The sequence below is a fragment of the Phyllostomus hastatus genome, unplaced genomic scaffold (assembly GCF_019186645.2).
Source record: "Phyllostomus hastatus isolate PE091 unplaced genomic scaffold, TTU_PhHast_1.1 phas_scaffold_46, whole genome shotgun sequence".
Classification (NCBI taxonomy): domain Eukaryota; kingdom Metazoa; phylum Chordata; class Mammalia; order Chiroptera; family Phyllostomidae; genus Phyllostomus; species Phyllostomus hastatus.
Genome location: NW_025334032.1, coordinates 45,630,648 through 45,655,447, shown reverse-complemented (window position 1 = coordinate 45,655,447; position 24,800 = coordinate 45,630,648). Strand labels below are relative to the sequence as shown.

Sequence of the window (24,800 nt, the reverse complement as noted above, 5' to 3'; positions counted from 1 at the left end):
AACTCCACCCTGGGCGCACTCAGGGACCAGACCCGCGGACTGGCGGGGCGGCCTCCCGGTGTCTGCCCGGTTAGGCTGTCGTGGGTTGCTCAGCTCCACCCTATCCCAGAAACTGGTTTCACGAGCCTCCAGCACGATCAAGTGTGTGTGTGGGTGTGTGTGTGTGTGTGGTGGCCAGTGCGACCGCTCAGAGTTCCGCTCGCTTCTCCCAGGCCCTCAGCTGTCTTCCGCCCCCAGGACCATCCCCGGTCGGGGACTCAGGCTCACGGGAAGCGCACTCGGCAAACTCCACAGCAGTGGGGCGTGGGCTTCGTGACGCAGAGGCCCCTCCCCCGGGGGGGCGGTCTGCCTGGCCGGCACCCCGCCACTGTCCCTCTGTCTGTCTGCGGCCACTGAGCTGTGTCTCCTTACTGCAGTGGGTGCTGGCACTCCGCGACTCAGGCCCCGGGGTTGGGGGGAGGGGTGGGCCTGGCAGGTGTCTGCAGGGCCCTCCCTTTCCTGGTAGGTGCCGATGTCACCTGGGGGCTCCGTCTCCGCCCCGCAGGTCTGTTTGTCAGAGCCCCGGTAAAGCCAAGGGCTGAGCTGTAGCGGAGCAGGGGCTTCTGTAACCGAGTCGAAGGCGGGCTCTGTAGTTCCAGGTCCCCCCCCTTTAAAAACCAACCAACCGGCTGCAATGCACACACATGCAGCCACGGAGGCCCCCGACCCAACAGCCAGTGCCGGGGGCCCTTTCAGGCCGCACCCCTCGCCCGGGCCCGTCCGGATGGAGGGGAGGGAAGAGGGCTCAGGCTGGTGGTGCAGAGACGCCCCCCCCCGCCCCCCGCAGATGCAGAAGCTGGTGCAGGCCGCGAAGGAGGGCACCAGGGACGGGCTGGAGAGGACCAAGGCCGCCGTGAAGAGGGGCCGCTCCTTCATCAGGACCAAGTCCTTCATCTCTCAAGGTCGGCGGCGGCTGCCCGGCCCCCACGCAGCCGGGGGTGGGGGGGCCCCGAGGGGGGGTGGCTGCTGCACTTGCGCCCTTGGGAGCCTGCTCCCTGCTGGGCCGCGGCGCAGGGGCTGGGATGTGGGGCCCCGCATCCTGCCATTCTGTGGAACCGGTAGTTGATGAGTCTTTGTCTAGACTTTGTGATTTCGGGGGCCTGTGCTTCGTCAGACTCGTGGTGGGACGGGTCGCGAGATGCAGGAGGTCCCTGGGGGTCCCTGACCCGGGGGGCCGGGCGGCTCTCCGCCGTCCTGCGGAGCTTCTCCTGGTTCCTGGCTGTGGGAGTGAGGTTCCGTGAACGGAAGCGGTGGTCCCCGCGTGACCATCCAGACGTTCGCGTGGCACCTGGGCCCTTTGAAGTCAGACTTGGGAAACTTCAACACTGGCCAGCGCCTCTCGGGCGGGGGGTGGGTGGGGGGGCGTTTTCCCGGGCCTCCGGAAGCTGCCCATCGGCCGCTGCCAGCGGGAGGAAGCGCAGAAACCCGCGGCTCCTGCGATGAGGGCGCGGGGCGGCGTCGGGGCACCTCGCCTCCAAGTCGGACCGGCGCCCGCCCGCCTGTCGCGCAGACCGCAGCCCCGGCTGGGAGGACGAGCAGAGCCTGTTCATCGACGTGGACTGCCGGCACCCGGACGCCGTGCTGACCCCGATGCCCGATGGCCTGTCCCAGCAGCAGGTGGGACGCATGCGCGGGGCCTGAGCGCCCCCTGCTGCCCCGACTCCCACTCCCCCGCCCCTTCCCCTGGGCTCCTCCCCCTGCCAGTGCTGCCTGGCGGGTGTGGGGTTAACCCGGCAGGGGCCTCGGGCACCCCGATCCGTGCGGGACTCTTCAGTGTTTTGGGGGCCGCGCCCCGAGTAACTCTGCATGAGCGTGTGTGGGACTTAGGTGCTGGGGGAGGTTAATTACACCATGGGGGGTGCTTTACAAGGAGAGCGTGTGTGTGCCGGATTTCTTGGGCTTTGTTTTTGTGTTTTTGTTAAACGGTCTTACACCAGTTTCAGGTCCTTTGACCCGATGTGTTAGCACTGTCCCAGGACTTTAAAAAATAAATGTGACTCCTAGATCAGACCCCCAAGGGTCTCACCCCAGACTGGAGGTAGTTAGTCTGGGACCTGGATTTGGGGGGAGGGCTGGCCTAGATTTGACCCTCTGTCCGTGTGTGGGGAGCGACTCCGTTCTGGGGACCCGTCTCTGCCCAAGACCCAGCGGGGTGATGCGGGGTGGGGCTGTGGGGCGTGAGTTATGTGCATGACTTCCAACCCCAGATGCAGCCGCCCTGTCTGAAGGACGCCAGTTTCTTCCCTCAGTGTCCAGGAGGTTGCTTTTCCCTCCACTTTGTGACTGGAGTAAAGAAAAACCCCTCTGCCTTGTCAATAGTTCTTCGTGCGAGGTGCTGCCCCTGCCACTAGGTGGCGCTGGGCCACCGCGAGGGGCAGGCACCCCCGGGGTGGCTGCGCTGGGGCGTGGGTGTGTGCGCACCTGCATGCTCGCCTGTGCCTGTGCCCGTGCGTGTGGTTTAGCACCAGCCAGGTTGTGACTTGATCCATTTTCCATTCACTGGCACAAGGAGCTCGCCACACTGCTCAGCAGTGACGGCAGTGCCAGGTGTCACCACGGGCTCTAACCGGCACTGTGCAGCCGGAGACGGGCGACCTTCGGCAGGGAAACCGGAGCCCAAAGTGGGGTCAGCATTTCAAAGGCCATAGCTCCGGGCCTGGAAATGACGTCAGCAACTCACTCACCCAGTTCTCTGCGGGGGGGTGTTTGTGAGGTCAGAGGTCATCGCAAGAGTGTCCCCCCACCCCACCTCCCAAAAGTCCTGTTTTCTTGCGGTTTTGGCGCAGCGGTTTTACTGGACAAGTTGTTTCCAACAGCACAGCTCAAGACGAGCAGTTTTTAATCTTATTTACACACAAACTGTGAGTTCAGCGTTGGGCACCTACGTGACAATTAGTGAGTTCAGCTCGTTACCGTTGCACTAGTGAACGAACCCCTTAGGGCTGCTGTGGCCGTACGTGTCTTGCTGGTGTTGCAGTTTATAATTTGAGGTTGAAGATTGCGTCGCTGTAGCAGCTGGAGACGTACGGTTGGGCCTGTAACGCTGGCTACGTAAGCCTTTGGAGAGTCCACTCACCTGCTGTCCTGAAAACAAACCCGAAACACTTGATCAGCAAGCGTCCGACAGGAGTGAAACGGACCTGGGTGAGCTTCCCGCCCGTTGAGTTTTCCCGCCCGACAGGTGGTGAGGAGATGCATCCTGGGCTCCATCGTCGACAGCGAGAAGAGCTACGTGGACGCCCTCACCAGGATCCTGGAGGTACCTGCAGGGCCCCCTGCGTGTCCGGTCAGCCTTCCCTCCCTCCGTGTGTCTGCCACACACGTGCAGTTACATGCAGGAATCATGGAGTGCTCGAATTTGCAGGATTCTCAGAAGAATCTCAAATTGTGCCTGTATACCAGGGGTGTCAGACTCACTTTCCCCAAGGGCCACCACATCAGCCTCGCGGTCGCCTTCTAAGGGCCGAATGCAACCTTAAGACTGTACGAGTGTAACTGCTCCTTAACGAGGGGCACGGAGCTGGGCGCTGCCGCTGGGTGGAAACCAGGTGCCCGGCCGGACACAACGAGGGGGAGGCCGGGTTCGGCCCGCGGGCCTGGTGTGTGCCGCCTGTGCTGTATACTGATGTCAAAGGTCAAGTGATACCAATGGAAAGTTCACAGGAGACGTTCGGGCACAGGACACTGGGGTCATGAGCGTGTTGCACACATCTGTGTCACTTCTTCCGGGAAGGGGCTGCTCCCCCAGGGCCGCGGCGGCCGGGCGCTTCTAGAAAGACTCGAGTGTGGAGTGTCTGTTCTCCCCAGTCCGTGTCCTTGCCAGTCCAAACCGGGGGGGGGGGGAACCCGACTGTCCCTTGCAGGGAACCCTTGGTTTCCAATGGCTCTCTTGTTTTCCCCTTCAAATCCGACACATTGACTGAAAAAACGTTCTGAAGAACGAAACACGTAAGGCTGTTGAAGTGGTTCCCCTCGCAGGCACGCTCTGACCCGCATGCCCGACCCGAAACGTCAGCCAGGGGACGCGTGAGCGACTGCACCTCGCCCGCGGGTGCCTCCACCTCCGTCTCTGCCCCCTGCCCCGCCAGCAGTACGAGCGGCCGCTGGCCGAGATGGAGCCGCGGATGCTGAGCGACCGCAAGCTGAAGGTGGTGTTCCACCGCCTCAGGGAGGTGCTGCAGTGCCACCGCCTGTTCCAGATGGCGCTGGCCAGCCGCGTGGCCGAGTGGGACGCCGTGGAGACCATCGGCGACGTCTTCGTTGCTTCAGTGAGGGAGTTGCCCGCCCCCCCCGCCACTGTCTGAGTGTCTCCAGGGAGTCGGGGCCCCTCTGTGCTGCCCCGGGAGCGGGGAGGGGGGGGTGCCCAGGGAGCATGGGTCGGGATTGGGGCGGGATTTGAGGAGGGGCGTTGCAGCGGCCGTCTCTGCACGCAGCCTGCCGCGGTTCGGAACCAGGGTGCCCGGGGGCGCTGGGGTCAGCGGAGTGCGGTCCCTAGCCATGTAGCACCTCACAGGCTGGCTTCGGCCGTCGCACGCAGCCAGACGAAGTTTGTCTCGGGACCGTCAGGGTCACGGTCATGGCGACGGAGGCCGGCTGGGTCGGGCAGGGCCTGCCTGGGCTGCGGGCGCTGACTCGTCTCGGCCCCCCGCCCCCAACGTTCCAGTTCTCCAAGTCCATGGTGCTGGACGCCTACAGCGAGTACGTGAACAACTTCAGTGCCGCCGTGGCCGTCCTCAAGAAGACCTGCGCCGCGAAGCCCGCCTTCCTGGAGTTTCTGAAGGCAAGCAGCCCCCCCCCCCATTTGGGGTTCAGTAGTGTCCGACGGCAGGTTCCACGTCGCGCCACTCGACGACGACGAAGTTCTGCGCACCTGACGTCTCTGTGTGGAACCTCGCTCCTTACGAGGATCTCCGTCCCGGCGGTGCTCTCGGTGTCGGGTGGACGCTGCAGGTGGCCTTTAGGAATACCCTTTATTGTCACACCCGTAAAATGGGTGGCCAGCTGGCTGGACGGTCACAGAGTGAAGGTCGGACCTCAAGCGAAATGCCGGGGCAGCAGAAGTAGCCCTTGGGGTTCCGGTGCTCGGCTGCCGTCCAGGCCTGCAGCCCCGACCTGGGGTTCTGCGCATCGTTTTCCCTCCCCTAACACCCTCCCCTCCCCTCCTCTCCTCCCCTCCCCTTCCCTTCTCCTCGTCACTGCGCTTTTCCTTTGGCTATTGACTCTCAGAAAGGAACTCAGTCCTGAGAGGACCGAGACTAACTCACAAAGCCAGCCGTCCGACGCCCCGGCACAGCAGCCAGGGCCCCCGTGGCCCGGGTGGCCCGGGTGGCGTGACGTGTGCCTGAGGGCACGGGGTGGGGGGTGGAGACCTGTGTGCAGCGGTGGGGCGAGGGCCCCCAGGCGCAGGTGCAGGTCCCTGAGCAGCACCGACCCCCTCCCGGAGGCCCGTGTGTGGGCGTCCCCGGCCGGGGCGTCCCGCTCCGCTGCCCGGAGGTGAGCGTGGACGCCTCTCCCCGCAGCAGGCCCAGGAGTCCAGCCCGGACCGCGTCACGCTCTACAGCCTGATGACGAGGCCCATCCAGAGGTTCCCGCAGTTCATCCTGCTGCTCCAGGTACTGCGGCCCCGGCCCGGCCCCTGCCTGCGTCCGCCCGGTGCCTCAGCTCTGACGCCGGCGCCCGGGGGCCCAGGGCCTGTCCCACCTCAGATGCCGGACGCAGTGGCAGGTCCCAGGTCGGCCAGTTCTGTCCGGCGTGGCCACCACGCTGGGGCCCCCGCGCCCCTCCTCAGGCTGGAAGGGCTCCCAGAACCCGGGAAGGCACCGACCTTCACTGGCTTGGTACAGAGGCTGCCACTCGGGGCCACCGGCTGTGTGGGCGGGGAGCGGGCAGGGCCTGCGGCTGCCAGCACCTGTATGGACCCCAACCCTGGACTCGCCAGACCCTTCCTGGTCGGGGGGGCTGCCCTGTGGAGGCGTGTGAGTGAGACATAGGTCACTGGCCATCGCTGGTCACTTCAGTTCCCCACTGCGGTCTCCCCACCCTGAAGCCACCTAGGGCCCTTTCAGAGTCGCCCGCATCGGCATAAACTTGGTTGTGGTTGGAAGGGGCCCTTCCCCCCATTGCTGAGAAACCCCAGGGGGTCAGGGTCTCTGCCTAGAGCTGCCCTGGGGGAAGCCAAGGGTGGTTTTTACAGGACGGCAGCTCGGGGCCCCGGGAGCTGTCTGCACGGGGGACCGGGCACAAGGCTGTCCCCTCCCTCCGTCCTGGCGCAGAGCCAGGTGGGAGGCCCCGCCCCGGGCCTGGCTGACCCACTGTGCCAGCCGGGGCTCGGTGCCCCGCTGTCCGAGGACTCTTCATCGTTGGCAGTGCCCTGCGGTGTGAGGGGGCTTTGTGCTGCGGAGGGAGCTGTCGAAGGGTTCAGCCACGTCGCGTTTGGTCCAGCGTGTGTGCTCCCCGAGTGTGTCTGTCCTTCCCAGAAGCAGCTGAGTCATTGCCCCCTCCTTGGCCTCGCCAAGGAGGCTGGTGGGGCCGGGGGTCTGCAGGGAAGACGGCTGTGGCCCCCCATGGGCGGTCACCGCTGCCTCTTTCTCCCGAAGGACATGCTGAAGAACACCTGCCCGGGGCACCCGGACCGGCTGCCTCTGCAGATGGCGCTGACGGAGCTGGAGACGTTGGCGGAGAAGCTGAACGAGAGGAAGAGGGAGGCGGACCAGCGCTGCGAGGTCAAGCAGATCGCGAAGGCCGTCAACGAGAGATACCTGAACCAGGTTGCTGGGCGTCCGTCTCCGGGCTGGGGCTGGGGCTGGGGCTGGGGCTGGGGCTGGGGCTACTCCTGCTCCTGCTCACAGGCCGCTGACGGCCAGCCTCCGAGGGTGGCGGCGGTGGGGGCGGCTCCCCCGGCCCAGGGCCCTCCGCCCAGGGCCCCCGGAGCCGCTGGGGCCGCAGGCAGGTCCCGGCACCGGACACGGCTTCAGCTCCAGAGTCTGTGCGTTCCCCGGAAGAGGGGGTCACGGGTTCGTCAGCTCCTCAGACGGACCCAGGACCCCCAGAAGAGTTAAGAGCAACTCTTTCAGCCAAGCTGTGCATTCAAACGCAGGGCCCCCTTTTAGATGCTCACTAGTAACGCATCCTGCATGTTTCACACTTTTTATTGGTACCTGTCGGTGCGTGGGGTGAGTGGACTGGCCACGTGAGGCCGGGCAGAGCGCAGGGCGGACGCTGGGGGCGAAGCTGGGCGCCAGCCTCCTGCTCGCAGAGCCGCTTGTCCGCGGCAGCGGTCCGACTCGGTGCCGCTTCCCCCTGCTGTTCCCTGGGCCGCGGGGAGAGGCTGGTTTATCTGAGCTGTGCTAAGTAGTTGCACAGAATATCCCTTATTGCCGAGTCTCCCTTTTTTTTGTCACTGGGGTTCATTTCCTACCATGCAGTGACGCTCGGTAATGTGAGAGCTTTAATACGTCCGAAGCGAGAGGTGATTTCTGCAGGAGTTTTTACGAGCGGACGCTCACATCCAGCGGCAGTGTGGGTGCAGCCTCGCGCCGCCCTGCGGTCCTGGGGCGTCAGGAGGCCGTGCGGCTGAGAGAGGCTCGCAGCACAGGGGCTCGGGGCCCTGCAGGGTGAGAACGGGAGGTTCTGCCCCGAGTGAGGGTCTGGACTCCCTGGGGGGCCACAGTCGGCCCCTCCGCGGTATGCCGTTGAACCGGTGAGCGCGGAGACCTCCCCAGAGAGCCCAGGGTGTGTGGGGGCTCCGGGAAGGAAAGCAGCTCACGGGTCCGGGCCCCGGGGCTTGCCTCGCCATGCCGTCGGCGGGGAAGAGAGCGCTTTCGCTCCGGAACGTGTTGCAGGAGCGGGTGGGCCTCGGCCGCGGGCCAGCGGGAGGAAGGGCGAGTGTCCTTCGAGTGCTGCCCACGTTCCGGGGATGGAGAGCAGGGAGATCCCTCGTCTGGGGGGTCGGGTCGGCTCGGCCTCCCGAGTGTGCTCGCAGGGTTAGGTCCCGCCCGCCTGGAGTCACCGAGCCCCGTCCGTCAGCTTCCTGTTACAAAAAGCCGCCTTCCCAGCTCTCGAGTGCTTGCGTGGCCTGTGGGTCGTGTTACGGGAACACGCCTGCCTGCCAGGCCCCGCCACGGCGGGCGGGGGTCACCGGGACTGCGCTGGTCCTCTCGCGCTTCCGATAAACTCACGGTGGTGACGGTGTGCGCCCTGCAGCTCCTCAGCAGCGGGAGCCGGTACCTCATCCGCTCGGACGACGTGATCGAGACCGTGTACAACGACCGAGGGGAGGTCACCAAGACCAAGGAGCGCCGGCTGCTCATGCTGAACGACGCGCTGGTGTGCGTCACGGCCGGAGCCCGGTGAGGGCGCGGCGGCCCTGTCCTCGAGCGGTCTGGAGGCTGGGGGGGGGAGGGGGGCCCACCCCCACCCGTGTGCAGACGCCCGAACCGACCGGGCTTCTTTCCAGGGGCCCAGCCTGGGCCACCCCGTCCGCCCCGGCCGGCAGGACCCAGGGGCGGTGTCCAGCCATGATGGCGGCCGGTCACCCCGATCTTCTGAGAGTTCAATCCCAGTGCCCCCTTCCCGCGACTCTGTAAAAACGGTCGTCCAGCCTGGGAGGAGTGGAGCCCCCGGAGCCCCCCAGGCCCCAGACAGGCCCCTGTTCATGCGGGAGGAGAGCCGTGTCTGTGGGCAGCTCCGTGTCGGAATAAACACGCACGCTCACACGCAGCCCGTGCGACCTGGGCTCCGTGTCTGAGTGGCCCCTCCCGTGGACTGGAAGTGGCCCTGGAAGCTGAGCCCTGCACTCTTGGGGGGGTGGTGGCTGGTGCCCGAGGCTCCCAGCAAGTCAGGGGTTCCGGTGCGCAGCACCCAGCATGATGCCTTTCTCTGCACGTTTTCATTAAAACACACACACCTTGAGGAAAAATCGGGTGTTGTCGTCACACGGAGAAGGAGTGGAGGTGTCTCTCGCCCGCCTGGCCGGCCCCACCTGGCCGGCCAGCAAGGCTCATGTTTCTCCGCTTGCAGGCTCCGGGTGCCACGGGAGAAAATGACCTGTGTGGGCCGTGGGACTTTTTTCACTTAATTTCTACGCTCTCGATGCGTACTTTAGCCACTACTGTGGGTTTGGTTTTATCGTAAGGGCTGCACTGTGCCCGGGACTGAAGAGGGGACTTCAGAGTTAACCCGTGGGAAGCAACCTGAGACCCACTGTAGCCAGGCTGGGGAGTCCCCATTAGCAGAACTGGCTGGGGCGCTTGGCGTCCACTCAGACAGCCACCAGGCAGTGGCTGGCGGGTGCCCCTCGAGCTCTGGGGGGGGCGGGTCCGGCCAGCGCGTCTCCTGCGTTCTCCGGCACGGACGGTGGACAGCGCCCCCCCAGCTCCTCTAACTGGGGGCCTCCCCGTGGGCAGGTGGCACGCCCGTGTCCTGGGGAAAGGGAGAGGCGTGAGGATTGGACAGCTCCCGGGTTCCCACGGGAGGTCGAAGGTCGGGGAGTCCTGTGTCCTCACGCCGTCGCCCGTGGTTGTCTGTTGCAGCGCCTCGCACGACGGCCACGCCCTCCTCTCGGCCGGCCAGAGGCACCTGCTGAAGTGGAGCGTGCCCCTGGGACACGCGGCGGTCGTGGAGTACGGCAGCCCCGAGGGCCCGGCCGAGCACCCGCCCGAGAGCCTGGCTGTGGTGGCCACCGCGAAGCCACGTAAGTGATGCCACCGATGCCCCCCGCCCCCGTGGTGACCTGGGGCAGAAGGAGCCTCTAACGCTGTACGCAGACCCCGTGAAAGGGGGGAGCTGCGGGCGGCCCAGTCGTCACCGTCTGCTGGCCTTGTCACGGGCCGGGGGGAGGGGTGGAGGGCAGTGGGCACCCCTGGGTGCAGTGCCCCTGCACCTGGGCCGGTCCCACTCCCCCAGTTCTGGTTCTGCCCTGAGGTCCCGCGCGAGCAGTCAGGAGCCAGGTCCTCGTCCCGCGTGGGCACTGACGGTGCAGGGCGAGGCCTGGGCCGCCCGACGCCTTCTCTCCCTCGCCCGGTGGCGGCGGCGGTGCCCGTGTCCCTGACGAGGTGACGGGAGGGACGGGTGTCAGGGGACTCGGAGGTGCTTCCACAGTCGCCCCGTGCGCACGGCTCTAAATGGGCTGCAGACCGCACCTGGTGCCGTGCGCATCGCCCCCCTTTCTCCGCCTTTCTCCCTGCGACCCAAACCGAACCAGGCCGGGGGGTGTCATTCCCGGGGGCCTCTGCCCCTGCGGCCCCTGAGATGCCGTGGGCAGGAGCTCCCCGCGGGGCGTTACACACTGGCAACAGCGTGTTCGGCGACCTTCCGGGGGCTTGGGTTTGGCGTGTTCAGACGGCGCCGTGCAGACCGTCACCTCGCCCCCTCGGTGGCGCACTCACCGGGACTCGCGGAAGCCCGGCCGAGTCTGGGGTCCACCTGGCCCGGAGCAGAGGGGCAGCGGGGTGTCCAGGGCTTGGTGTGGGGAGGGGGTGGGAGGGGTGACGGGCACCTTCAGAGCCGCGGTCCCTCCGGATTGTCCGTGGGGTCCAGTCCCGTCCGCAGGAACGTAACCGACACCGAGGGGCTTCTTTCTCCCCCCGGGTCGCGTTGGGCTGGGGTGGGGGGGCCCGGCTCTGCTCTGGCCGGCGGCCTCGCTCTTCAGGGAGGGACGGGAGCATTTGAGCGTCTGCGTTGGACTTCCTGTCCGGAGGCCCCCCTCCCCCACCTCGGTGACCCCTGCGGTCCACGCCGAGGGGACGAGGGCGGGGCTGCAGGAGGAAAACACACACATCGCGAGGCCTGTGACCCGTCTGTGCGGGAAGAAGAGGGCAGAGTCGGGGCTGGGGGCAGCGCTTTCCTCAGCAGGCCTGGAGGACTCGGTCCGCGGTTGTCTGCTGGTCCTGTGGCGTTGCAGGGGGTCAGTTAAGCTTCCAGACCCTTGCGGTTGTGCTGCAAAATGTCGTGGGTCTTCTGGAGCGATTTGAAATGTTCCACCGACCTCCTGAGCTGGGGCTGGGCAGAGAAGGCCCTCCGGCTGCCCCAGCACCCAGGCTTGTCGGCACCTTCGGGGGGTGGCCTGTCTCTTCCTGGTGGAGCGCAGAGGTCCGCCTTTCGGGGGTGGGGGGGTGGGGGCCGGGCACTGGAGAGGACTGCTGCTGTTTCTGCAGCTTTTCTGTGTGTCTACAGTTACTTTAGAATAAAAAGTTACCAAAAAACTCCAAATGCTCGAAAACACCTACTTCTTAAGAACTCGAGACTCCCCGGAGTTCCTCCCCAGGCCCCCGGGCCCCCTGCCCACTGCCGGCGGCCGGCGCGCGGGCCTGAGCGCGGCGCCCCGGTTTGCTTGCTCGCAGACAAGGTCCACGTGGGGCCGGGGCAGCTGTACCAGGACCTGCAGAACCTGCTGCACGACCTCAACGTGGTCGGCCAGATCGCGCAGCTCGTCGGGGACCTCAAGGGGCACTACCAGGTGGGTGGCCGCCGCCCAGCCCCTGGGCCCCGCGGGCTCCCGCTGCCTCTGGCTCACGGTCAGCTCCCGTGCGCGCCGGCACCGATCCCGCTGTGTTTCCTGCGCTGGAGGTCGCGGGACGACATCTCGGGGGACCTCCCGCCCTCGCGCAGACCTGGCTGGGCGCGCACCGTGCGGCCCTTCCCCCGGGGGGCGGCTTCCTCGTCCTCGGACACGGGGCTTCCACGCGACAGCGCCGCCCCCGCCCCCACGCGCTCCCTGTTCCCTCCGCAGAACCTGAACCAGGCCGTGGTGCACGACTGGACAGCCGGGCTGCAGCGGCTCGTCCTGCAGAAGGAGGAGGAGATCCGCGCGGCCGACTGCTGCCGCCTGCAGCTGCAGCTGCCGGGCAAGCAGGACAAGTGAGCGCCCGGCTCAGAGCGGCCGCGTGGCCCGCGGGAGGCGCTTGCCCACGTGGGCGCGGCCGCCGGCCTCACGTGGCAGGTGGGGCCCGCGGAGGGGAGCGTCCCCCTGTGACACGCGCTGTGTCCCTGTCCGCAGGTCTGGGAGGCCCACCTTCTTCACCGCCGTGTTCAGCACCTTCACGCCGGCCGCCAAGGAGTCGTGGCTGAGCAGCCTGCAGCTGGCCAAGCTCGCCCTCGGTGAGAGCAGCCCCGCCTCCCCGAGGGCGGGCGTTTGTGCGGGGACGGGCGCGTCCTGGTCCCTTGCAGGGCTCCGCATGGGGCGGCCTGTGTGCCCGAGTGGGGGGCGGTGCAAGGAGAGTGACTCCAGCACGCGGGATCGGCCGGGGTTTGTGTGGTGGTTTACGGGGTGCAGAGCGAGGCCCGCCCTGGTATTGTGACAGAACGTCCGCACCAGCGGAGGCCGCGCACAGCCCGGAGCCCTGGGCCCAGCAGGTCAGGTCCTCACACCGAGGGCCAGGGCTCGTCCCGGCCTCTGCTGCCCCCTCACCTGTGTGTGAGCCGAGGGGCAGGTGGGGCCGGCCGGTCCAGCCGCAGTGGGGGTGGCTCCGCCATCACGTTCCTGCTCCCACGTCCACTAGCCTTGTCCTTGTGTGGGCAGGTGCGTGGAACAAGCTGGTGTGTGTTGACGTGTTAGTTCTGTGATTTGTACTCACAGACCTGAGTGCTCGGGACACCGGGCGTGTCTGCGTGTGCCTGTGCGTGTGCGGAGTTCTCTCAGATGCCCGCGGTCACACACACTGGCAGTCAACTACTAACGGAAAATAAAGTCCGGAGAGGCAGGGGCCGTGGGAGCCGTGGCCAGTGGGAGGGACAGCCACACGCCCCTCCGTCCCCGGGACAGGTCAGGGCGGTACCAGCCAGGCTCCGGCGGCCCAGCCAGCAGGGGCACGGCCGCTCTCCGAGGGGGGTCAGTCGAGCCTGAAAATAAGCTCCTTTCCCTACATGGGTCCCAGGCCCGCGGCCGGGAGGGAGAACTCGCTTTGCTGGCGAAATCTCATCCCGAGTTAGAAAGCAGCTCTGAATGTAAATGTGTCTGTCACTTAAAAAAAACAAAAAGGACAGAAGTAGCCCTGGGTGTTCACGCAGCGAGGTCCGGGCCCTGGGTGTCGGTGCCTCTGTCACTCCCAGCGGCCACGGCGCTGTCCCAAGCAGGTGGCAGTGCACGCGGTGCGTGGCCTGTCCTGGAGGGGGGGCTGTCGCTGCTCATGGGGCAGAGCAGCCCTCCCACCTCCCGCCACCTGGGGCCGGTCCCCGTGCCACCTGCCAGTCACGGCTGCCCCTGCTCCCCTCCCCGCACGCGGCCAGAGGAGGACAACCACATGGGCTGGTTCTGCGTGGAGGACGACGGGAACCAGATCAAGAAGGAGAGACACCCCCTCCTCGTGGGGCACGTGCCCGTGACGGTGGCCAAGCAGCAGGAGTTCAAGGTGACGGGCGGGAGGTCCTGGTCCAGCGGGGGAAGCGGGTGACCAGCGAGGGGCGGGGCCCTCCTGCTCTGGGTGGTCAGCTGCAGCCGGTGCTGGGGCCACGCGTGAAGTGGGAGCATGTGTGGAGCGGGGCGTGTGGGGTGTGTGCGTGAAGCAGAGTACACGTCACGCCGTCAGCGCCCTATCGTGTGAGTGGTGGGCAGCATCCAGTTGGCATCCGGGGGCCCAGTCGGAGGCCTCGTGCTGCATGATGTGGGTGCTGTCTCCAGGGCAGCGCTTCTTTCACCTCCCCGTGCGAGGGCTCGGGCGCACAGTGTGTCTGCAGCACGTCCCCGTGGGAGGGCTCGGGCGCGCAGTGTGTCTGCAGCATGCCCCCGTGGGAGGGCTCGGGCGCGCAGTGTGTCTGCAGGAGAGGAGAGGCGTTAATTCTTCCTCTGCTCGGTGGCGACACCCACTCCGGGGGGTGGGGGCAGAGGGGCCCCCTCCCCGAGGGAGGGGCGGGTGGTCGGTGGGGCAAGGGCCGGGGCTCGCCCCCTCCTCCCTCCAGGACCGAGCCCGGGTCGCACTCTGGGCCCGTCCCTGTGGGCTCTGCGGTCTGGAGGTGAAGACACTAAATGCGGAAGCAGCCCACTCAGGCGTTTGTGCCTGAAAATCTGATTTCTGAGACCCGCGCCTTGCCCTTTGCGTGCTGATGTTGGGTCAGTGGGGACCCCAATGCGGGAACGTCGTCGTTGGTTTACACGTTGCGTCTGGGGCGCGTCCTCGTCCGGCTCTGACGCTGCCGGTCCCTCCCTGTTCCCGCAGATCGAATGCGCCGCCTACAACCCTGAGCCCCTCCCGGGCCGAGGGGCCCGGCCGGACCCGACAGCCGCCACCCAGGGCTCCCTGTGGGTAAGACGCCCCGCGCTGGTCCCCCTGCGGCCTTGGGGGTCGGCCCTTGCCCAGGCGCGGGGAGCCCAGTCCTGGTGCTGGGGCAGCCACCCTGGCCGACGTGCCCCAGGCCACACGTCTAAACTCGAGGTCACAGGCCCTGGCGGGGAGCTGTGGCTGTTGGAGAGGAAGTGGGGTTCTCAGGAATTAGCGTGTAGTTCTTCTCTTTCCACTGGAAGCTTTGCCAGGAGAAACTCGGCCCAGAGACAGCCAGTGTAACGAACGGGAGAGCAGTAACTTCAGTGTTTCCTCGGTTGGGGCGGCTCAGCTGCACGGGGTCCCCCCGCCCCCGCGAGGCCCTGCAGGCTTCTCACGCTGGGAACTTAGCCGTGGAGTGGATTTGCTCCAAATAAAACACTGCCCTTGAATTATGCCACATTGCCAGTGGGCATTTCTGGTTGGTGCCCACCAAAGGGATTCCTCCCATGGTTTGTGTTGCGGTATCCCGTGCGCCCCCTAGGGGTCCCCCGGAGGACCCCCTCCCCGAGGACCCCCGTGTCCTGCCCTTCAGCAGAGCTCCTGCGGGGTCAGGGCTGCCGGAAGCGGGGGGGGGGGGCAGGAAGGAGTAACCTGTCCCCCGAGGCCGCTGCCTTCCAGCGAGAAGGGGGGGTGGGCGCGCTGCCCTCAGGGTTCGGGACTTTCAAGAGGGATGCTGTCTTCGTGCATCGCCTCTGTGACTGGGGCCCCCTCCCCCTCCTGGTCACACTCCCTGTCCCCTGGGCACAGTGTGCCCGCCCTTCCCCGGCCCGGCCTCAAGGCAGGACGCTTACGTAATGGGGAGAAGACGCGGTGAGAGTCAGGGGGGCGCCACCACACTCTCGGAACCGGCTGGCCCGCAGGACAAACTCTGCAAAACAGCCACACCCTGACCCGCTGCTCCCTTGCACCCCAGCTGGGCGCTGTCCTTCCAGAAACAGTCCTTTCTGTGGCCAGATCTGACTCCGCCCCTGGCAGAAAGGGTTGCATCTGAGTTTAATGGCCTCGGTGACCCAGGGAGTAGGAGACTCGGGGTCATGCACCCTGGGCGGCAAGGCCCATGGGGGGGAAGGGCAGCAGTGTTCCTGCCGCTAGCGCTGGGTGCTCCAGGGGGAGGGACCCAGCGCTGACACCAGTCACTCTGTGAGACTCTGCCTCGTGTCTGAGCGCCCTTGTGTGGGACGAGGAGTGTGATTTTTAAAGCATGTAATGCGTGATTTTAAAAAAATTGAAACTCTGTTTTTATCAAAATTAAAGGGAAAAAATGTCCTGATTAGAATGCGGAGAAGGGGGCTCTGAGCAGGTTGTTTGGGCCTCCCTTCGGTTCTGGCGCGGCGGCCGTCTCCGGGCCTGGCGGGCCGTGCGGGGCTTCCTCGGGCCGTGGCCCACCTGCGTGCCTCTCTCCCCGGCCCCGCCCCCCGCCAGGTGGGAAGCTGCACCGGTCAGATGGGCCAGATCGCCATCGTCTCGCTGCACGGTTCCAGCCCCAAAGTCACCGAGTGCTTCAACGTGGAGTCGCGCGTCCTGTGCATGGTGCACGTCCCTGCGCCGCGGAGCCCGGAGCCCAGCCCCGCGGCGGAGCCGGGGAGCCCCGCCGGGAGCGGGAGCGCGCTGGGCGTCCCCACGGTCTGCCTGGGGACCGAGGAGGGAAGGTGGGTCCCAGTCCCGGCGCTGGCCCAGTGCAGGGCGGCGGTCCCTTCCGCCTGAGGGGTGGGCTCAGGGGACGGACGGGGCGGGGTCCCCCTCGTGCTGGCGAAGAGCGTGGCTCCTGCGTCTGGGGACAGACAGTCGCAGCCTGGCCGGAACCGAGCCCCACGGACGCGGCTTAGAGGAGCTGACGTTGTTTTCCTGGCGCGACTTTCCCTGTCCGAAGGCAGGACTCGCGGCTTCGTAGCCCAGGGTTTTCCCTTTAAAGTGCAAGGAAGGGGTCAAGGGGCAGCTCGAGTTTGTGCCAGGACGGGGCGTGCGGTGCAGGGTGGGACGCAGGGCCGGCGGGCACCCCGACCGGGACGGTGCGGTGCCGGCAGCAGGCACCGGCTCTCCCCGCGCGCGCGGTGGCCGTGCGCACAGCCCGCCCCTCTCCCGCAGCGTCTCCATATACAAGAGCAGCCCCGGAGCCAAGAAGGTGCGGCTGCAGCACTTCCTCGCCCCCGGCAAGGCCGCGGTCCTGAGCCTGGCCTGCACGCCGCGCCGCCTGTACGCCGGCCTGGTCGACGGGGCCGTGGCCGCCTATGCCAAGGCACCAGGTGAGGGCGCACACGGCAGGGCGCTGCCACCCCAGACGCGCTCTGTCACAGCTCTGGACCTGGGCGTCCCAGGTGTGGGTGCCACGGGCGTGGGTGCCACGGGCGTGGTGTCTGGCCAGGCCGCATCCTGCCTGCAGGCCGGCCTTCTCCCTGCGTCCCCCGGCGGCAGCAAGGGCTTGGTCTCCTCCCGTGCACACGAGGGCCCCCATCCTCGTGTGGGACCCCTGTGGGACCCCGGTGGGCCCCCTGTCACACCACGCAGGAATCTGGGGCGCACCTGTAGCCTCCGGGACCCCCTCCCAGAGTGGCCACGGCCAGGCCTGCTGCTCCGCCTCTCACCCAGCCGTCTGTCTGGGCCCCCACCTGACCCTGAGTGGGACTGCGGTGCTGCCGTTTACAAGCTGGACACGCGGTGCTCCCACTGCCCGCTGCGTCCAGCCGTCCCCCTCACCTCAGCGGCTGCCTTTGCACCCACGAGGCCTCCTCACTCCTGCTGGTGTGCCCCTCCTGTGCCTGACACCCTCCCGGGCAGGTCCCACCCCCTCCCTCCTCTGCCAGGAACGCCCACCCCACCCCACTCGCGCAGATGGAATCCCACTCCTGCGCCCCCGGGGGCTGCCCAGGTCTGCCTGGCTGTCCCCAGCCGGGTCGGGTGGAAGGCCTCCAGCAGAGAAGGGACGCCCTGCCCGGGGACCGGCCTGTTCTCCTGGCCGAAGGGGCCGGGGGCACCGGTGGGTCAGCGGCCAGTCAGCTTGTAGGCGCAGTTGCTTCGTTAGTGGTTAGTTGGGAAGTTAAGGAGTTGACGTTCATGATGCGCAGGGTAATTACACCAGCCACCGTTAGGGTGCGTGTTGACCTCGGTCTAACTAGGTCCGCACTGCTCTCCGAGTTGCGCCGTGCTGGCCGCACCACGTGCGAACTGATAAACCTCAGGGGCGGATCCCTGAACATGCTCTCACACCAGGACGCCCACCGTGCGCTGGGCCTTAGGGGAGCAGCAAGCTCGCGGCTGTCAGCGAAGCCCCGTTTTCCCCGTGCCACACGGTGTACATCCAGGGACGCCGTGAGGTGCAGGCAGCGATGGGGACATGGAACGGCTTGCCCGGTCACTGTGGGTGCGAGTCCCGTAGTGGCAACTCGGTTGTTCTGGGCATTGTCACCGCGCACAGCAGGGCTCACCGCCCTCTGGCTGCCAGGGGCTCCGCTGGGCTTTTAATCGCGTCCTCACGTTGTGAGTTCTCTCGGCCACCTGTGAGGCACGCGGCACCCTGGTCCCCGTTTCGCCGAGAAGGAAGCGCAGGCTTGGGGTGAATGATCTGTGCGGGGCGCTCTGAGCGCGGGGCGGGGGTCGGCGGGGCTGCTGGCTGGGGTCTGCGTGCCCCGTCGCTGGGTTCCCGGGGAACCCAGGACACCAGACCGGACCGGAGCGTCAGAGCCGCGGGCGGCCCTCTGGTCCGTCGTCTGCGGTCCTTCCCCGGTCCCCGTGCGGCGGGGCGACTGCCCGCGGACGAAGCTGAAAGAGGTGTTTCCTTTGAAGACGGGTCCTGGGAGCCCGAGCCGCAGGAAGTGGTGAGGCTGGGCGTGCTGCCGGTCAGGAGCCTGCTGACCACAGAAGACGCCCTGTGGGCCGCGTGCGGGGGCCAGGTCTCCGTCGTGGGCGCGGAGACGCACGCCGTGGAGGTGAGTGGCGGAGGGGCGCTGGCCGGATCGCCGTCCAGGGCTGGCGTCCCCCTCTCTCTGCTTGCGGGCCCGTCTGAAGCTGTCACTTCTCAGCAGGGGCTGACAGACGGCAACGTCGGTTTTCACTGTCCTTCGGAAGTTTGTAGTTACATCGTGTGCTTTATTATTAAAAGAAAATTTACAGAAGTACCGAGCAGAAACGTAGCCTTCAGTGGCTGCTACTCATTAGTGCAATGAATTCTCGTTTGAGCAAGTGTAACACTCGAGAGCCAGAAATGGCGCGTGAGCCTGCAGTTGGGTTTCCTTTCACAGAGGAGACAGTGCGATACAGTGGTCTGTCTTTGAGACGTTTCTGCAAAAACAGAGCCTTGGTTTTCCCACAATTCACGCCAAACGGCCGAAGGGCGGTTCCCACCCCTCGCACCGGGGCGCTGCCCGGCGGACGGAACATTCCGCCGTGGCCTTACTCTAACCCAGAGGGCACTTCCTCGGGCCCCAGAGCCTTCCCACGTTGTGAATCTTGAAGACTCGGAAGGAGTCGCCTTGGCTCTGAGTACGAGTCTCCTCTCTGTGCAGATGTAGTCCTGGAACGAGCGAGCGCGTTTACAGAGGGAGGAGCAGAAAGCTGCTCCTTAAAAACATGAGATTTTCGGTGACCCCCTGTTGCGCAGGAGGGGCACCGTGCAGGGGCTGGCGCAGCGTCCCCACAGGGGTGGGGGCGCCGAGGGGGATGCCCCGAATGCGCCTCGTGGGGTGGGGGCAGAGCAGCCCGGGCGGAGCGGGAGGCCAGGCGCCCGCACTGCTGGAGGCAGCCGCTCAGAGCCTGACGGTGTCGGCGTGACTTCGTTCCTGAGCAGCAGGTGGTGCGTCACAGTGGGGACGTTGGTGTGGCCCGCAGCCCTGGGCCCGCCACCCGGAGGTGCTGGGTCCGGCGGGCCATTCGAGCCGGAGGGCAGGGGTGAAACTCCCGGTGCCTGCTCCTCCTCCCCGCGCCCCTGTCGGGTCCGCAGGTGCAGGCGGAAAACAGGGAAATGCTGAGTTGTCTCATGATGACAGCTTCAAGCCCCTGGGTTTTGGGGGGAGGGGAGGGGGCTGCTTTTTTCTCTCCCAGCTACTTACGGCTGTCTGCCCTGCGCTCGTGCAGCGCCTTTCTTCAAAAACAAAGTGCCTGAGTTGGAACACGGGTGCAGTCCGCAGGCACGCCGACGTTCAGGAAGAGCCCTTCTTCCGGGTCTCTGGCAGGAGCCGGGAACCGTGTCCTCGGCCCTAGTCGCCCCGCGGGGCGACCGCGGCCCTCCTCTTGTGCGGCTGCTGCGCCGCTTTTCCAGCTGCTGGTCTCCCGGGGCGGGGCGGGGGGGGCGATAAAGATGAGATGGGTGTTGTGTTTCCGTCTCCTTGGAGTGCCGGGTTGGGAGGGCGCCCCCGTGGGGACCCCTGGGGGTGCGTGGACAGTGTGGGTGCCCGCCAGACGCTCGCAGGCAGGAGAGTCGCAGGAAGGACCCGGGCTCCACGCGGGCCAGAGGGCGCAGGGCTTGGCCGGCCGCCATGGTCCAGTGCCCCCCGTGCCCACCCTCCCCTCTGCTTGCCCCCCACCCCCCAGGGTCAGCTGGAGGCTCACCAGGAGGAGGGCATGGTGGTCTCGCACATGGCCATCGCTGGCGTGGGGATCTGGGTCGCCTTCACCTCAGGGTCCACGCTGCGTCTGTTTCACACGGAGACCCTGGAGCACCTGCAGGACATCAACATAGCCACCCCCGTTCACCACATGTTGCCAGGTAACCGGCAGGCAGGAGGGTCTTGCAGGGGCAGGGGGAGGGGCCGGGCCCGGGGTGGGGGGCTCAGGCTGTCTCTCGGCTTTGGGTGGGGCTGGGGGGCTGGGTTGCTCCGCGTCCTCGGGCCCAGACGCAGCGTTTACCCGGCGGCTGTGGGCTGTGCAGACCCGCACTGAAGCGCCATCCCCTGGTCTGGCCCAGGGCGCCCCTCGGCGTCTCCCCTGGCAGGCCGGCCCTGGGCAGGGCCCTGGATTCAGCTGGAGACAGGCCAGGAGGCCCCCTGGGGCGGGCGCTCGGGTCCCCGCGTGTCTGGAGGGCGCCCACACGGGTGGGTGTGCATGTGGCCTCTCGCCGGAGGGCCGGGTCCCAGGAGCTCCCGAGAGGGCGGCCTCCCCAGCCGCAAACTCCACACTAGCTGGGGCCGCCCTGGGCGCGAGATGGGGGGTGGGGTGGGGCAGGGGGGACCCGAGACTGCCCTGAGCGCGGGCCACGCCTCCCTGCGGAGTTTCGTTCTGGAAGACTCTGCCCTTCCGCCCGGACCGCAGCAGCCAGAGCAGGCTCAGCGCTTGCCTGTCAGCCGCCCCGTCTGTCCCCAAGGGCTGGGCCCGGTCCAGGGGCAGGAGCCGCTCCAGCCGCAGACAGCCCCGGGGACCCGCGTCTGGGCCCCGCTGTTTCCTGCCTCGGGGTGTTGTTCTGAGAAGGGTCCTTAAGGGGGACGGGCCGAGACCCCAGTTAGAGGAGCCCCTCGGCGTCTGCTCTGCGTCACCCTCTTCCAGGGGAGGCGGGGCCGGGTGGGTCGGCCAACACCTCTGTCTCTCAGAGACCAGCGGAACTTTTCCCGGGAGTGGATTCAACCTTTTCCGGGAGTGGATTAAACCGCACTCGAGGTGGTTTACGACTCCGGGAGCAGTAGCCAGACTCGGGGGCACGACCCCTGGGCTCCCAGCGCCCTCCTGGGCTGATAACCCAGGTGACCGGCAGCCTGGCCGGCCGGCTCCCTTCGCTGTGCGTTCAGGGTGCGAGCAGGGTTCCCCAGCCTCTCAGCACGGGTGTCCCCGACGGCAAAGCCCAGAGCCGGGGCCGGGACAGGGAGTCAGACCCCGTTCGTCCGTGGGTGCAAACGTGCGAGGCACGGAGGGTCACCTCTGGAACACGCTCTGAACGGAAGCAGCCGGGTCTCGTCCGCGCTCTGCCGCACCCGCGAAGGTGTCTCCTGCTGACACAGGACCGGCAGCTGCACACACGTGTGTCTCTGTACATGTGTGGGTATGTGCACATGTGCAAACACGAGTTTGTGCTCACGTGTGCACATGTGCTCCCATGCATGTCTGCGTGTGTGTGCTCGTGTGTATATGTGTGTGCACCCAGGGCCCCAGAGCTGAGCAGGGCAGAGCAGGCGGCCCCCCGGTCTGCTGTCCGCCGAGGGGCCGTGCCAGGACGCACCCCCACCCCTCGGCCTGGCCCTCCTCGTCCAGCCGACGGAAGTGCCACCGGTGGGGGGGGTCTGAGCGCCGGCGACCCTGCTCCCTGGGAGGCTGCCGTTGGCGTGAGCTCTCGGGCCGGGTCTGCCGTGGTTCCGGACGGCACGCCGGTCCCCGGCCCCCGGCCCCTGGCCCCAGGCCCAGGCTCTGCCTGTCTGCCCCGCAGGGCACCAGCGGCTGTCTGCGACCAGCCTGCTCGTCTGCCACGGCTTGCTGATGGTCGGCACCAGCCTGGGGCTCGTGGTGGCCCTGCCCGTCCCTCGTCTGCAGGGCATCCCCAAGGTGACAGGTAAGGGGCCCCTCCCGGCTCTCACCTGGGCCTCTTTGAGCTCCTTGGCCTGGGCCCTGTTGCTGTCCGGGCAGTTGCTTAAACAATTTAAATCAGTAACGTTTTTCGTCTACTGTAAAGATTACGTCTGTTAATTTGAGCCACCTTTTCCCGTTTGGCAGTGTCACAGAACACACACTGTAACTTACGGCGAAACGGAAGAGGCAGGGGTCTCACTGCATGGGTCGTAGTGTCGTAGCGTCTTTGTTCCCCAGCCCTCCTCTGCCTCGGCGCCCGTCTCTGCGGGTGGCCAGGGAGCCGCGCTCGCCTCTGCCGTCACCTGTGGGGGTCTGCGGTCAGACACAGGCTGGGCGCAGAGGCGCGGCCGCCGGTCCCGTTTCAGACCCCCCTCGTGAAAGCTTTGTGCGCGCTAACTGAACGCCCCCGAGAGCGCAGCCTGGCCGCGGTTTCTGTGTTAACTGTCACTCAAGTGTCGTCGGGGCTCTCGGCTGGATCTTGTCAGCTGTGCGAGCGGCAGGTGGGCGGGCCCGGCCGCCCCTGCCTGCTGCCCCCGGCAACGCGGAGCCTTTCCCCCGCAGGGAGGGGCATGGTCTCCTACCACGCGCACAACGGCCCCGTCAAGTTCCTGGTCGCGGCCGCCGCCGCCGCTGTGGCAGACAAGGACAGGCCCGGGGACAGCCCGCCCCCCGGCACGGACCCCCAGGATGAGGACCGGAAGGAAGCGGCCCCCAGCGAGGGGCCCAGGCCCTGCCTGAGCCCGGGCAGCCCGGACGCCGTGTGGCTGGGGCCTTCGCCGGGCTGCGCGGTGCACGGCGCTGAGCCGTGCTCGTCCTCCGGGTCCCTGGAGCCCAGGCCCGAGGACGGCGGTGTCTGTGACCTCCTGCGGCACCCCGGCGCCAGGCCGGGCCCCGGGCGGCGGGCCAGGACGGTGCGGGCCAGCTCGGTGCTGGTGGCGTGCGGGGGCCAGGGCCACCGGCGGGTGGGCAGGAGGGCCCGACAGCCGCGGCCGGAGGAGCTGGCCTCCTCCCTCATGGTGTGGCAGATCCCTCTGCTCCACGTGTGAGGCCGGGCGGCCGGCCACGGCTGCACCGACCAGGGACCGCTCCGCACGGGCTCCGGGGAAGACGGGTGCAGGGCCGCGATGACGGCGTCCTTTGTCCGTGCGTCCTCCTCTCCGTGCGGAGCGCCAGGCGAGGCTCCTCGAGGGGGCAGAGACGGCGATGCCTGAGCTGCCAGGGCCTGGCCGCCGCAGCCCTCCCCGGCCCGGCGCTCAGGGGTCCGCAGCCACGGGCGTGTGGGGCACCAGAGCACGGTCAGCGCTGTAGGGTCTGTCAGCGGTCCTGAACACACCTTCCTGGCGCAGGCCCCCTGCGCATAGTGTTTGTGCCGTGCGCCCTCGGTTCCAGAGCAGCGTTTGCGACGGTGAAGGAAGCCGGGTAACGGGGCCCGTTGGCGGATGTTACGCAGTTTCTGACCTGAGCTGGGTTTCCCAAAGCGACACAGTGCGCACATTGTGTATTTTAACAAAGTAGTATTTTTATACTGCGTTTTCTCTATTAGAAATTAACAGATAATATTTTAGTCAACATATTATATTTTGTAAATGATGTTGGCTTTGAACCAAAACGCCCGGTGCCTGCCCCCATTCAGGCTCCGGAGCCGACCCCAGATGTGCCCCCGTCGGGCGGGCGTGGGTCCCCCCAGTCCGGTGGGCGAGGTGCCGACGGTCGTGGCCAGATCTGCGGAGCCCTCGCTGGCGCCTGTGCGCCCGGAACGCCGTGTGCTCTGCAGGGGTGGCCGTGGGGCGCGGGCCCGGCCCCCTGCCGCCGAGCGGCCGGCTGCGGTGTCTCGGGGCGGACGGTCCGAGGGGCAGCTTGTTCCACGTGGGCGCAGCCATCCGCGTGCTGCGCGCTGGACGCCCGAAACACGGACGCGGCGTCTGTGCGCCAGAAATGCGTTTCTTCTGAGCACTTTACAGGCGACTAAACCCGCTAACCCTGTGACTGCGCCAAACACTTTCAAGGTGCACCTGTTGTTCGTGCGACAGAACCCGGGCCCCAGGCCTCCCCGGACTGTTCGCTGCTGCCTCCCTGCACAAATAAAGCCTTTCTACTTGAAAACGCAGTGTCCGGGTTGCCGTTTCCTCCCACGAGGCGCGAAGGGGCAGCTCCGTCCTGGAGAGCGAGGGGCGGCCTCCGGTCCTTTCAGGGCCGGCGTCCCCGTCGCTGGGCTGGAGGGGAGCTCGGGGCACAGCCAGCCCCGGGGGTTTGGAGCGGGGCTGGGGGGCTCCAGAGACGCACACCCTCTGCCCCGCGGTCCCTGGGGCCTGGGGGTAGGGGGAGCCGGCTGGACGTGACGCGCGGACCGGTCCTCAGACAGAAGCCGGTGACATCCGTCTTCTCTGCTGGGCGAAGCCGCAGCCCCCGAGGTGGGGCGGGGAGGTGCCGGTCTTCACCGATTTCTCAGGTGACGGAGTCCTGAGAGTCAGGAGCCATCCCTGCCCACATGAGGGCACCTCGGTGCTCCAAAGGGCCTGTGGCCTGGGAGCGGCCAACTGTCCCTGCGTCTCACACATACACACACACATGCGTGTGGAAGCCCTGCTGAGCCCCATGCCCGCAGCAGCGCCCTCTGGGCTGCCACATGCCTTCCTCCTGCACGGCCCGGGCTCCTCTGGGGCAGCGAGAGCTCCGGGCCCTGGGTGCGCCTTCCATTGAGGAGCCCGGGGCTGGTGTCTGTTGCTGGGCCCCGTCCTGCTCGGGGGCTCTCGCACTCGCAGGGCCCAGGTCCGAGCAGGGTCCACGTGGGCGCCGGCCCCTCCCACCGCCCTAAGCCTGAGTGCCCTGCAGCCGATGGGGTCGGCACCCAGCGTCCCGGCAGCAGCCCGGACAGGTGACGGCAAAGCCACGGCCGCGGATGAGCCCGGGGCAGTGCTGTGGGCCGAGTGTGCCCCAGCTTCCTGTGCGCCACCCTGACGGATGGCCAAGGCCCTGGGGCCAGGAGGCGGGGCCCCGGGGGGTGAGGTGCTGCAGGCGAAGCCC

At 67.2% G+C, this 24,800-nt stretch overlaps 1 protein-coding gene across 8 annotated transcripts in view; it reads left to right on the top strand.

The window, feature by feature from the left end:
* ARHGEF10 (Rho guanine nucleotide exchange factor 10) overlaps nt 1-23,879 on the top strand; it is a 41,682-nt gene extending 17,803 nt beyond the window's left edge. For 6 of the 8 annotated variants that reach the window (XM_045821380.1, XM_045821378.1, XM_045821379.1 and 3 more), the window contains exons 9-28: nt 827-941; nt 1,550-1,656; nt 3,221-3,298; nt 4,128-4,307; nt 4,703-4,819; nt 5,559-5,651; nt 6,636-6,806; nt 8,242-8,387; nt 9,570-9,730; nt 11,379-11,494; nt 11,768-11,895; nt 12,035-12,135; nt 13,264-13,385; nt 14,190-14,276; nt 15,717-15,943; nt 16,380-16,537; nt 18,075-18,217; nt 19,818-19,992; nt 21,637-21,759; nt 22,338-23,879. In XM_045821380.1, coding sequence (XP_045677336.1) covers nt 827-941; nt 1,550-1,656; nt 3,221-3,298; nt 4,128-4,307; nt 4,703-4,819; nt 5,559-5,651; nt 6,636-6,806; nt 8,242-8,387; nt 9,570-9,730; nt 11,379-11,494; nt 11,768-11,895; nt 12,035-12,135; nt 13,264-13,385; nt 14,190-14,276; nt 15,717-15,943; nt 16,380-16,537; nt 18,075-18,217; nt 19,818-19,992; nt 21,637-21,759; nt 22,338-22,822 — 3,033 coding nt within the window. In that variant the 3' untranslated portion in view covers nt 22,823-23,879. The remainder of the gene's footprint in view (nt 1-826; nt 942-1,549; nt 1,657-3,220; nt 3,299-4,127; nt 4,308-4,702; nt 4,820-5,558; nt 5,652-6,635; nt 6,807-8,241; nt 8,388-9,569; nt 9,731-11,378; nt 11,495-11,767; nt 11,896-12,034; nt 12,136-13,263; nt 13,386-14,189; nt 14,277-15,716; nt 15,944-16,379; nt 16,538-18,074; nt 18,218-19,817; nt 19,993-21,636; nt 21,760-22,337) is intronic. The other 2 variants (XM_045821383.1, XM_045821384.1) reach the window with 2 other exon arrangements.
* The last annotated feature ends 921 nt before the right edge of the window (nt 23,880-24,800 follow it).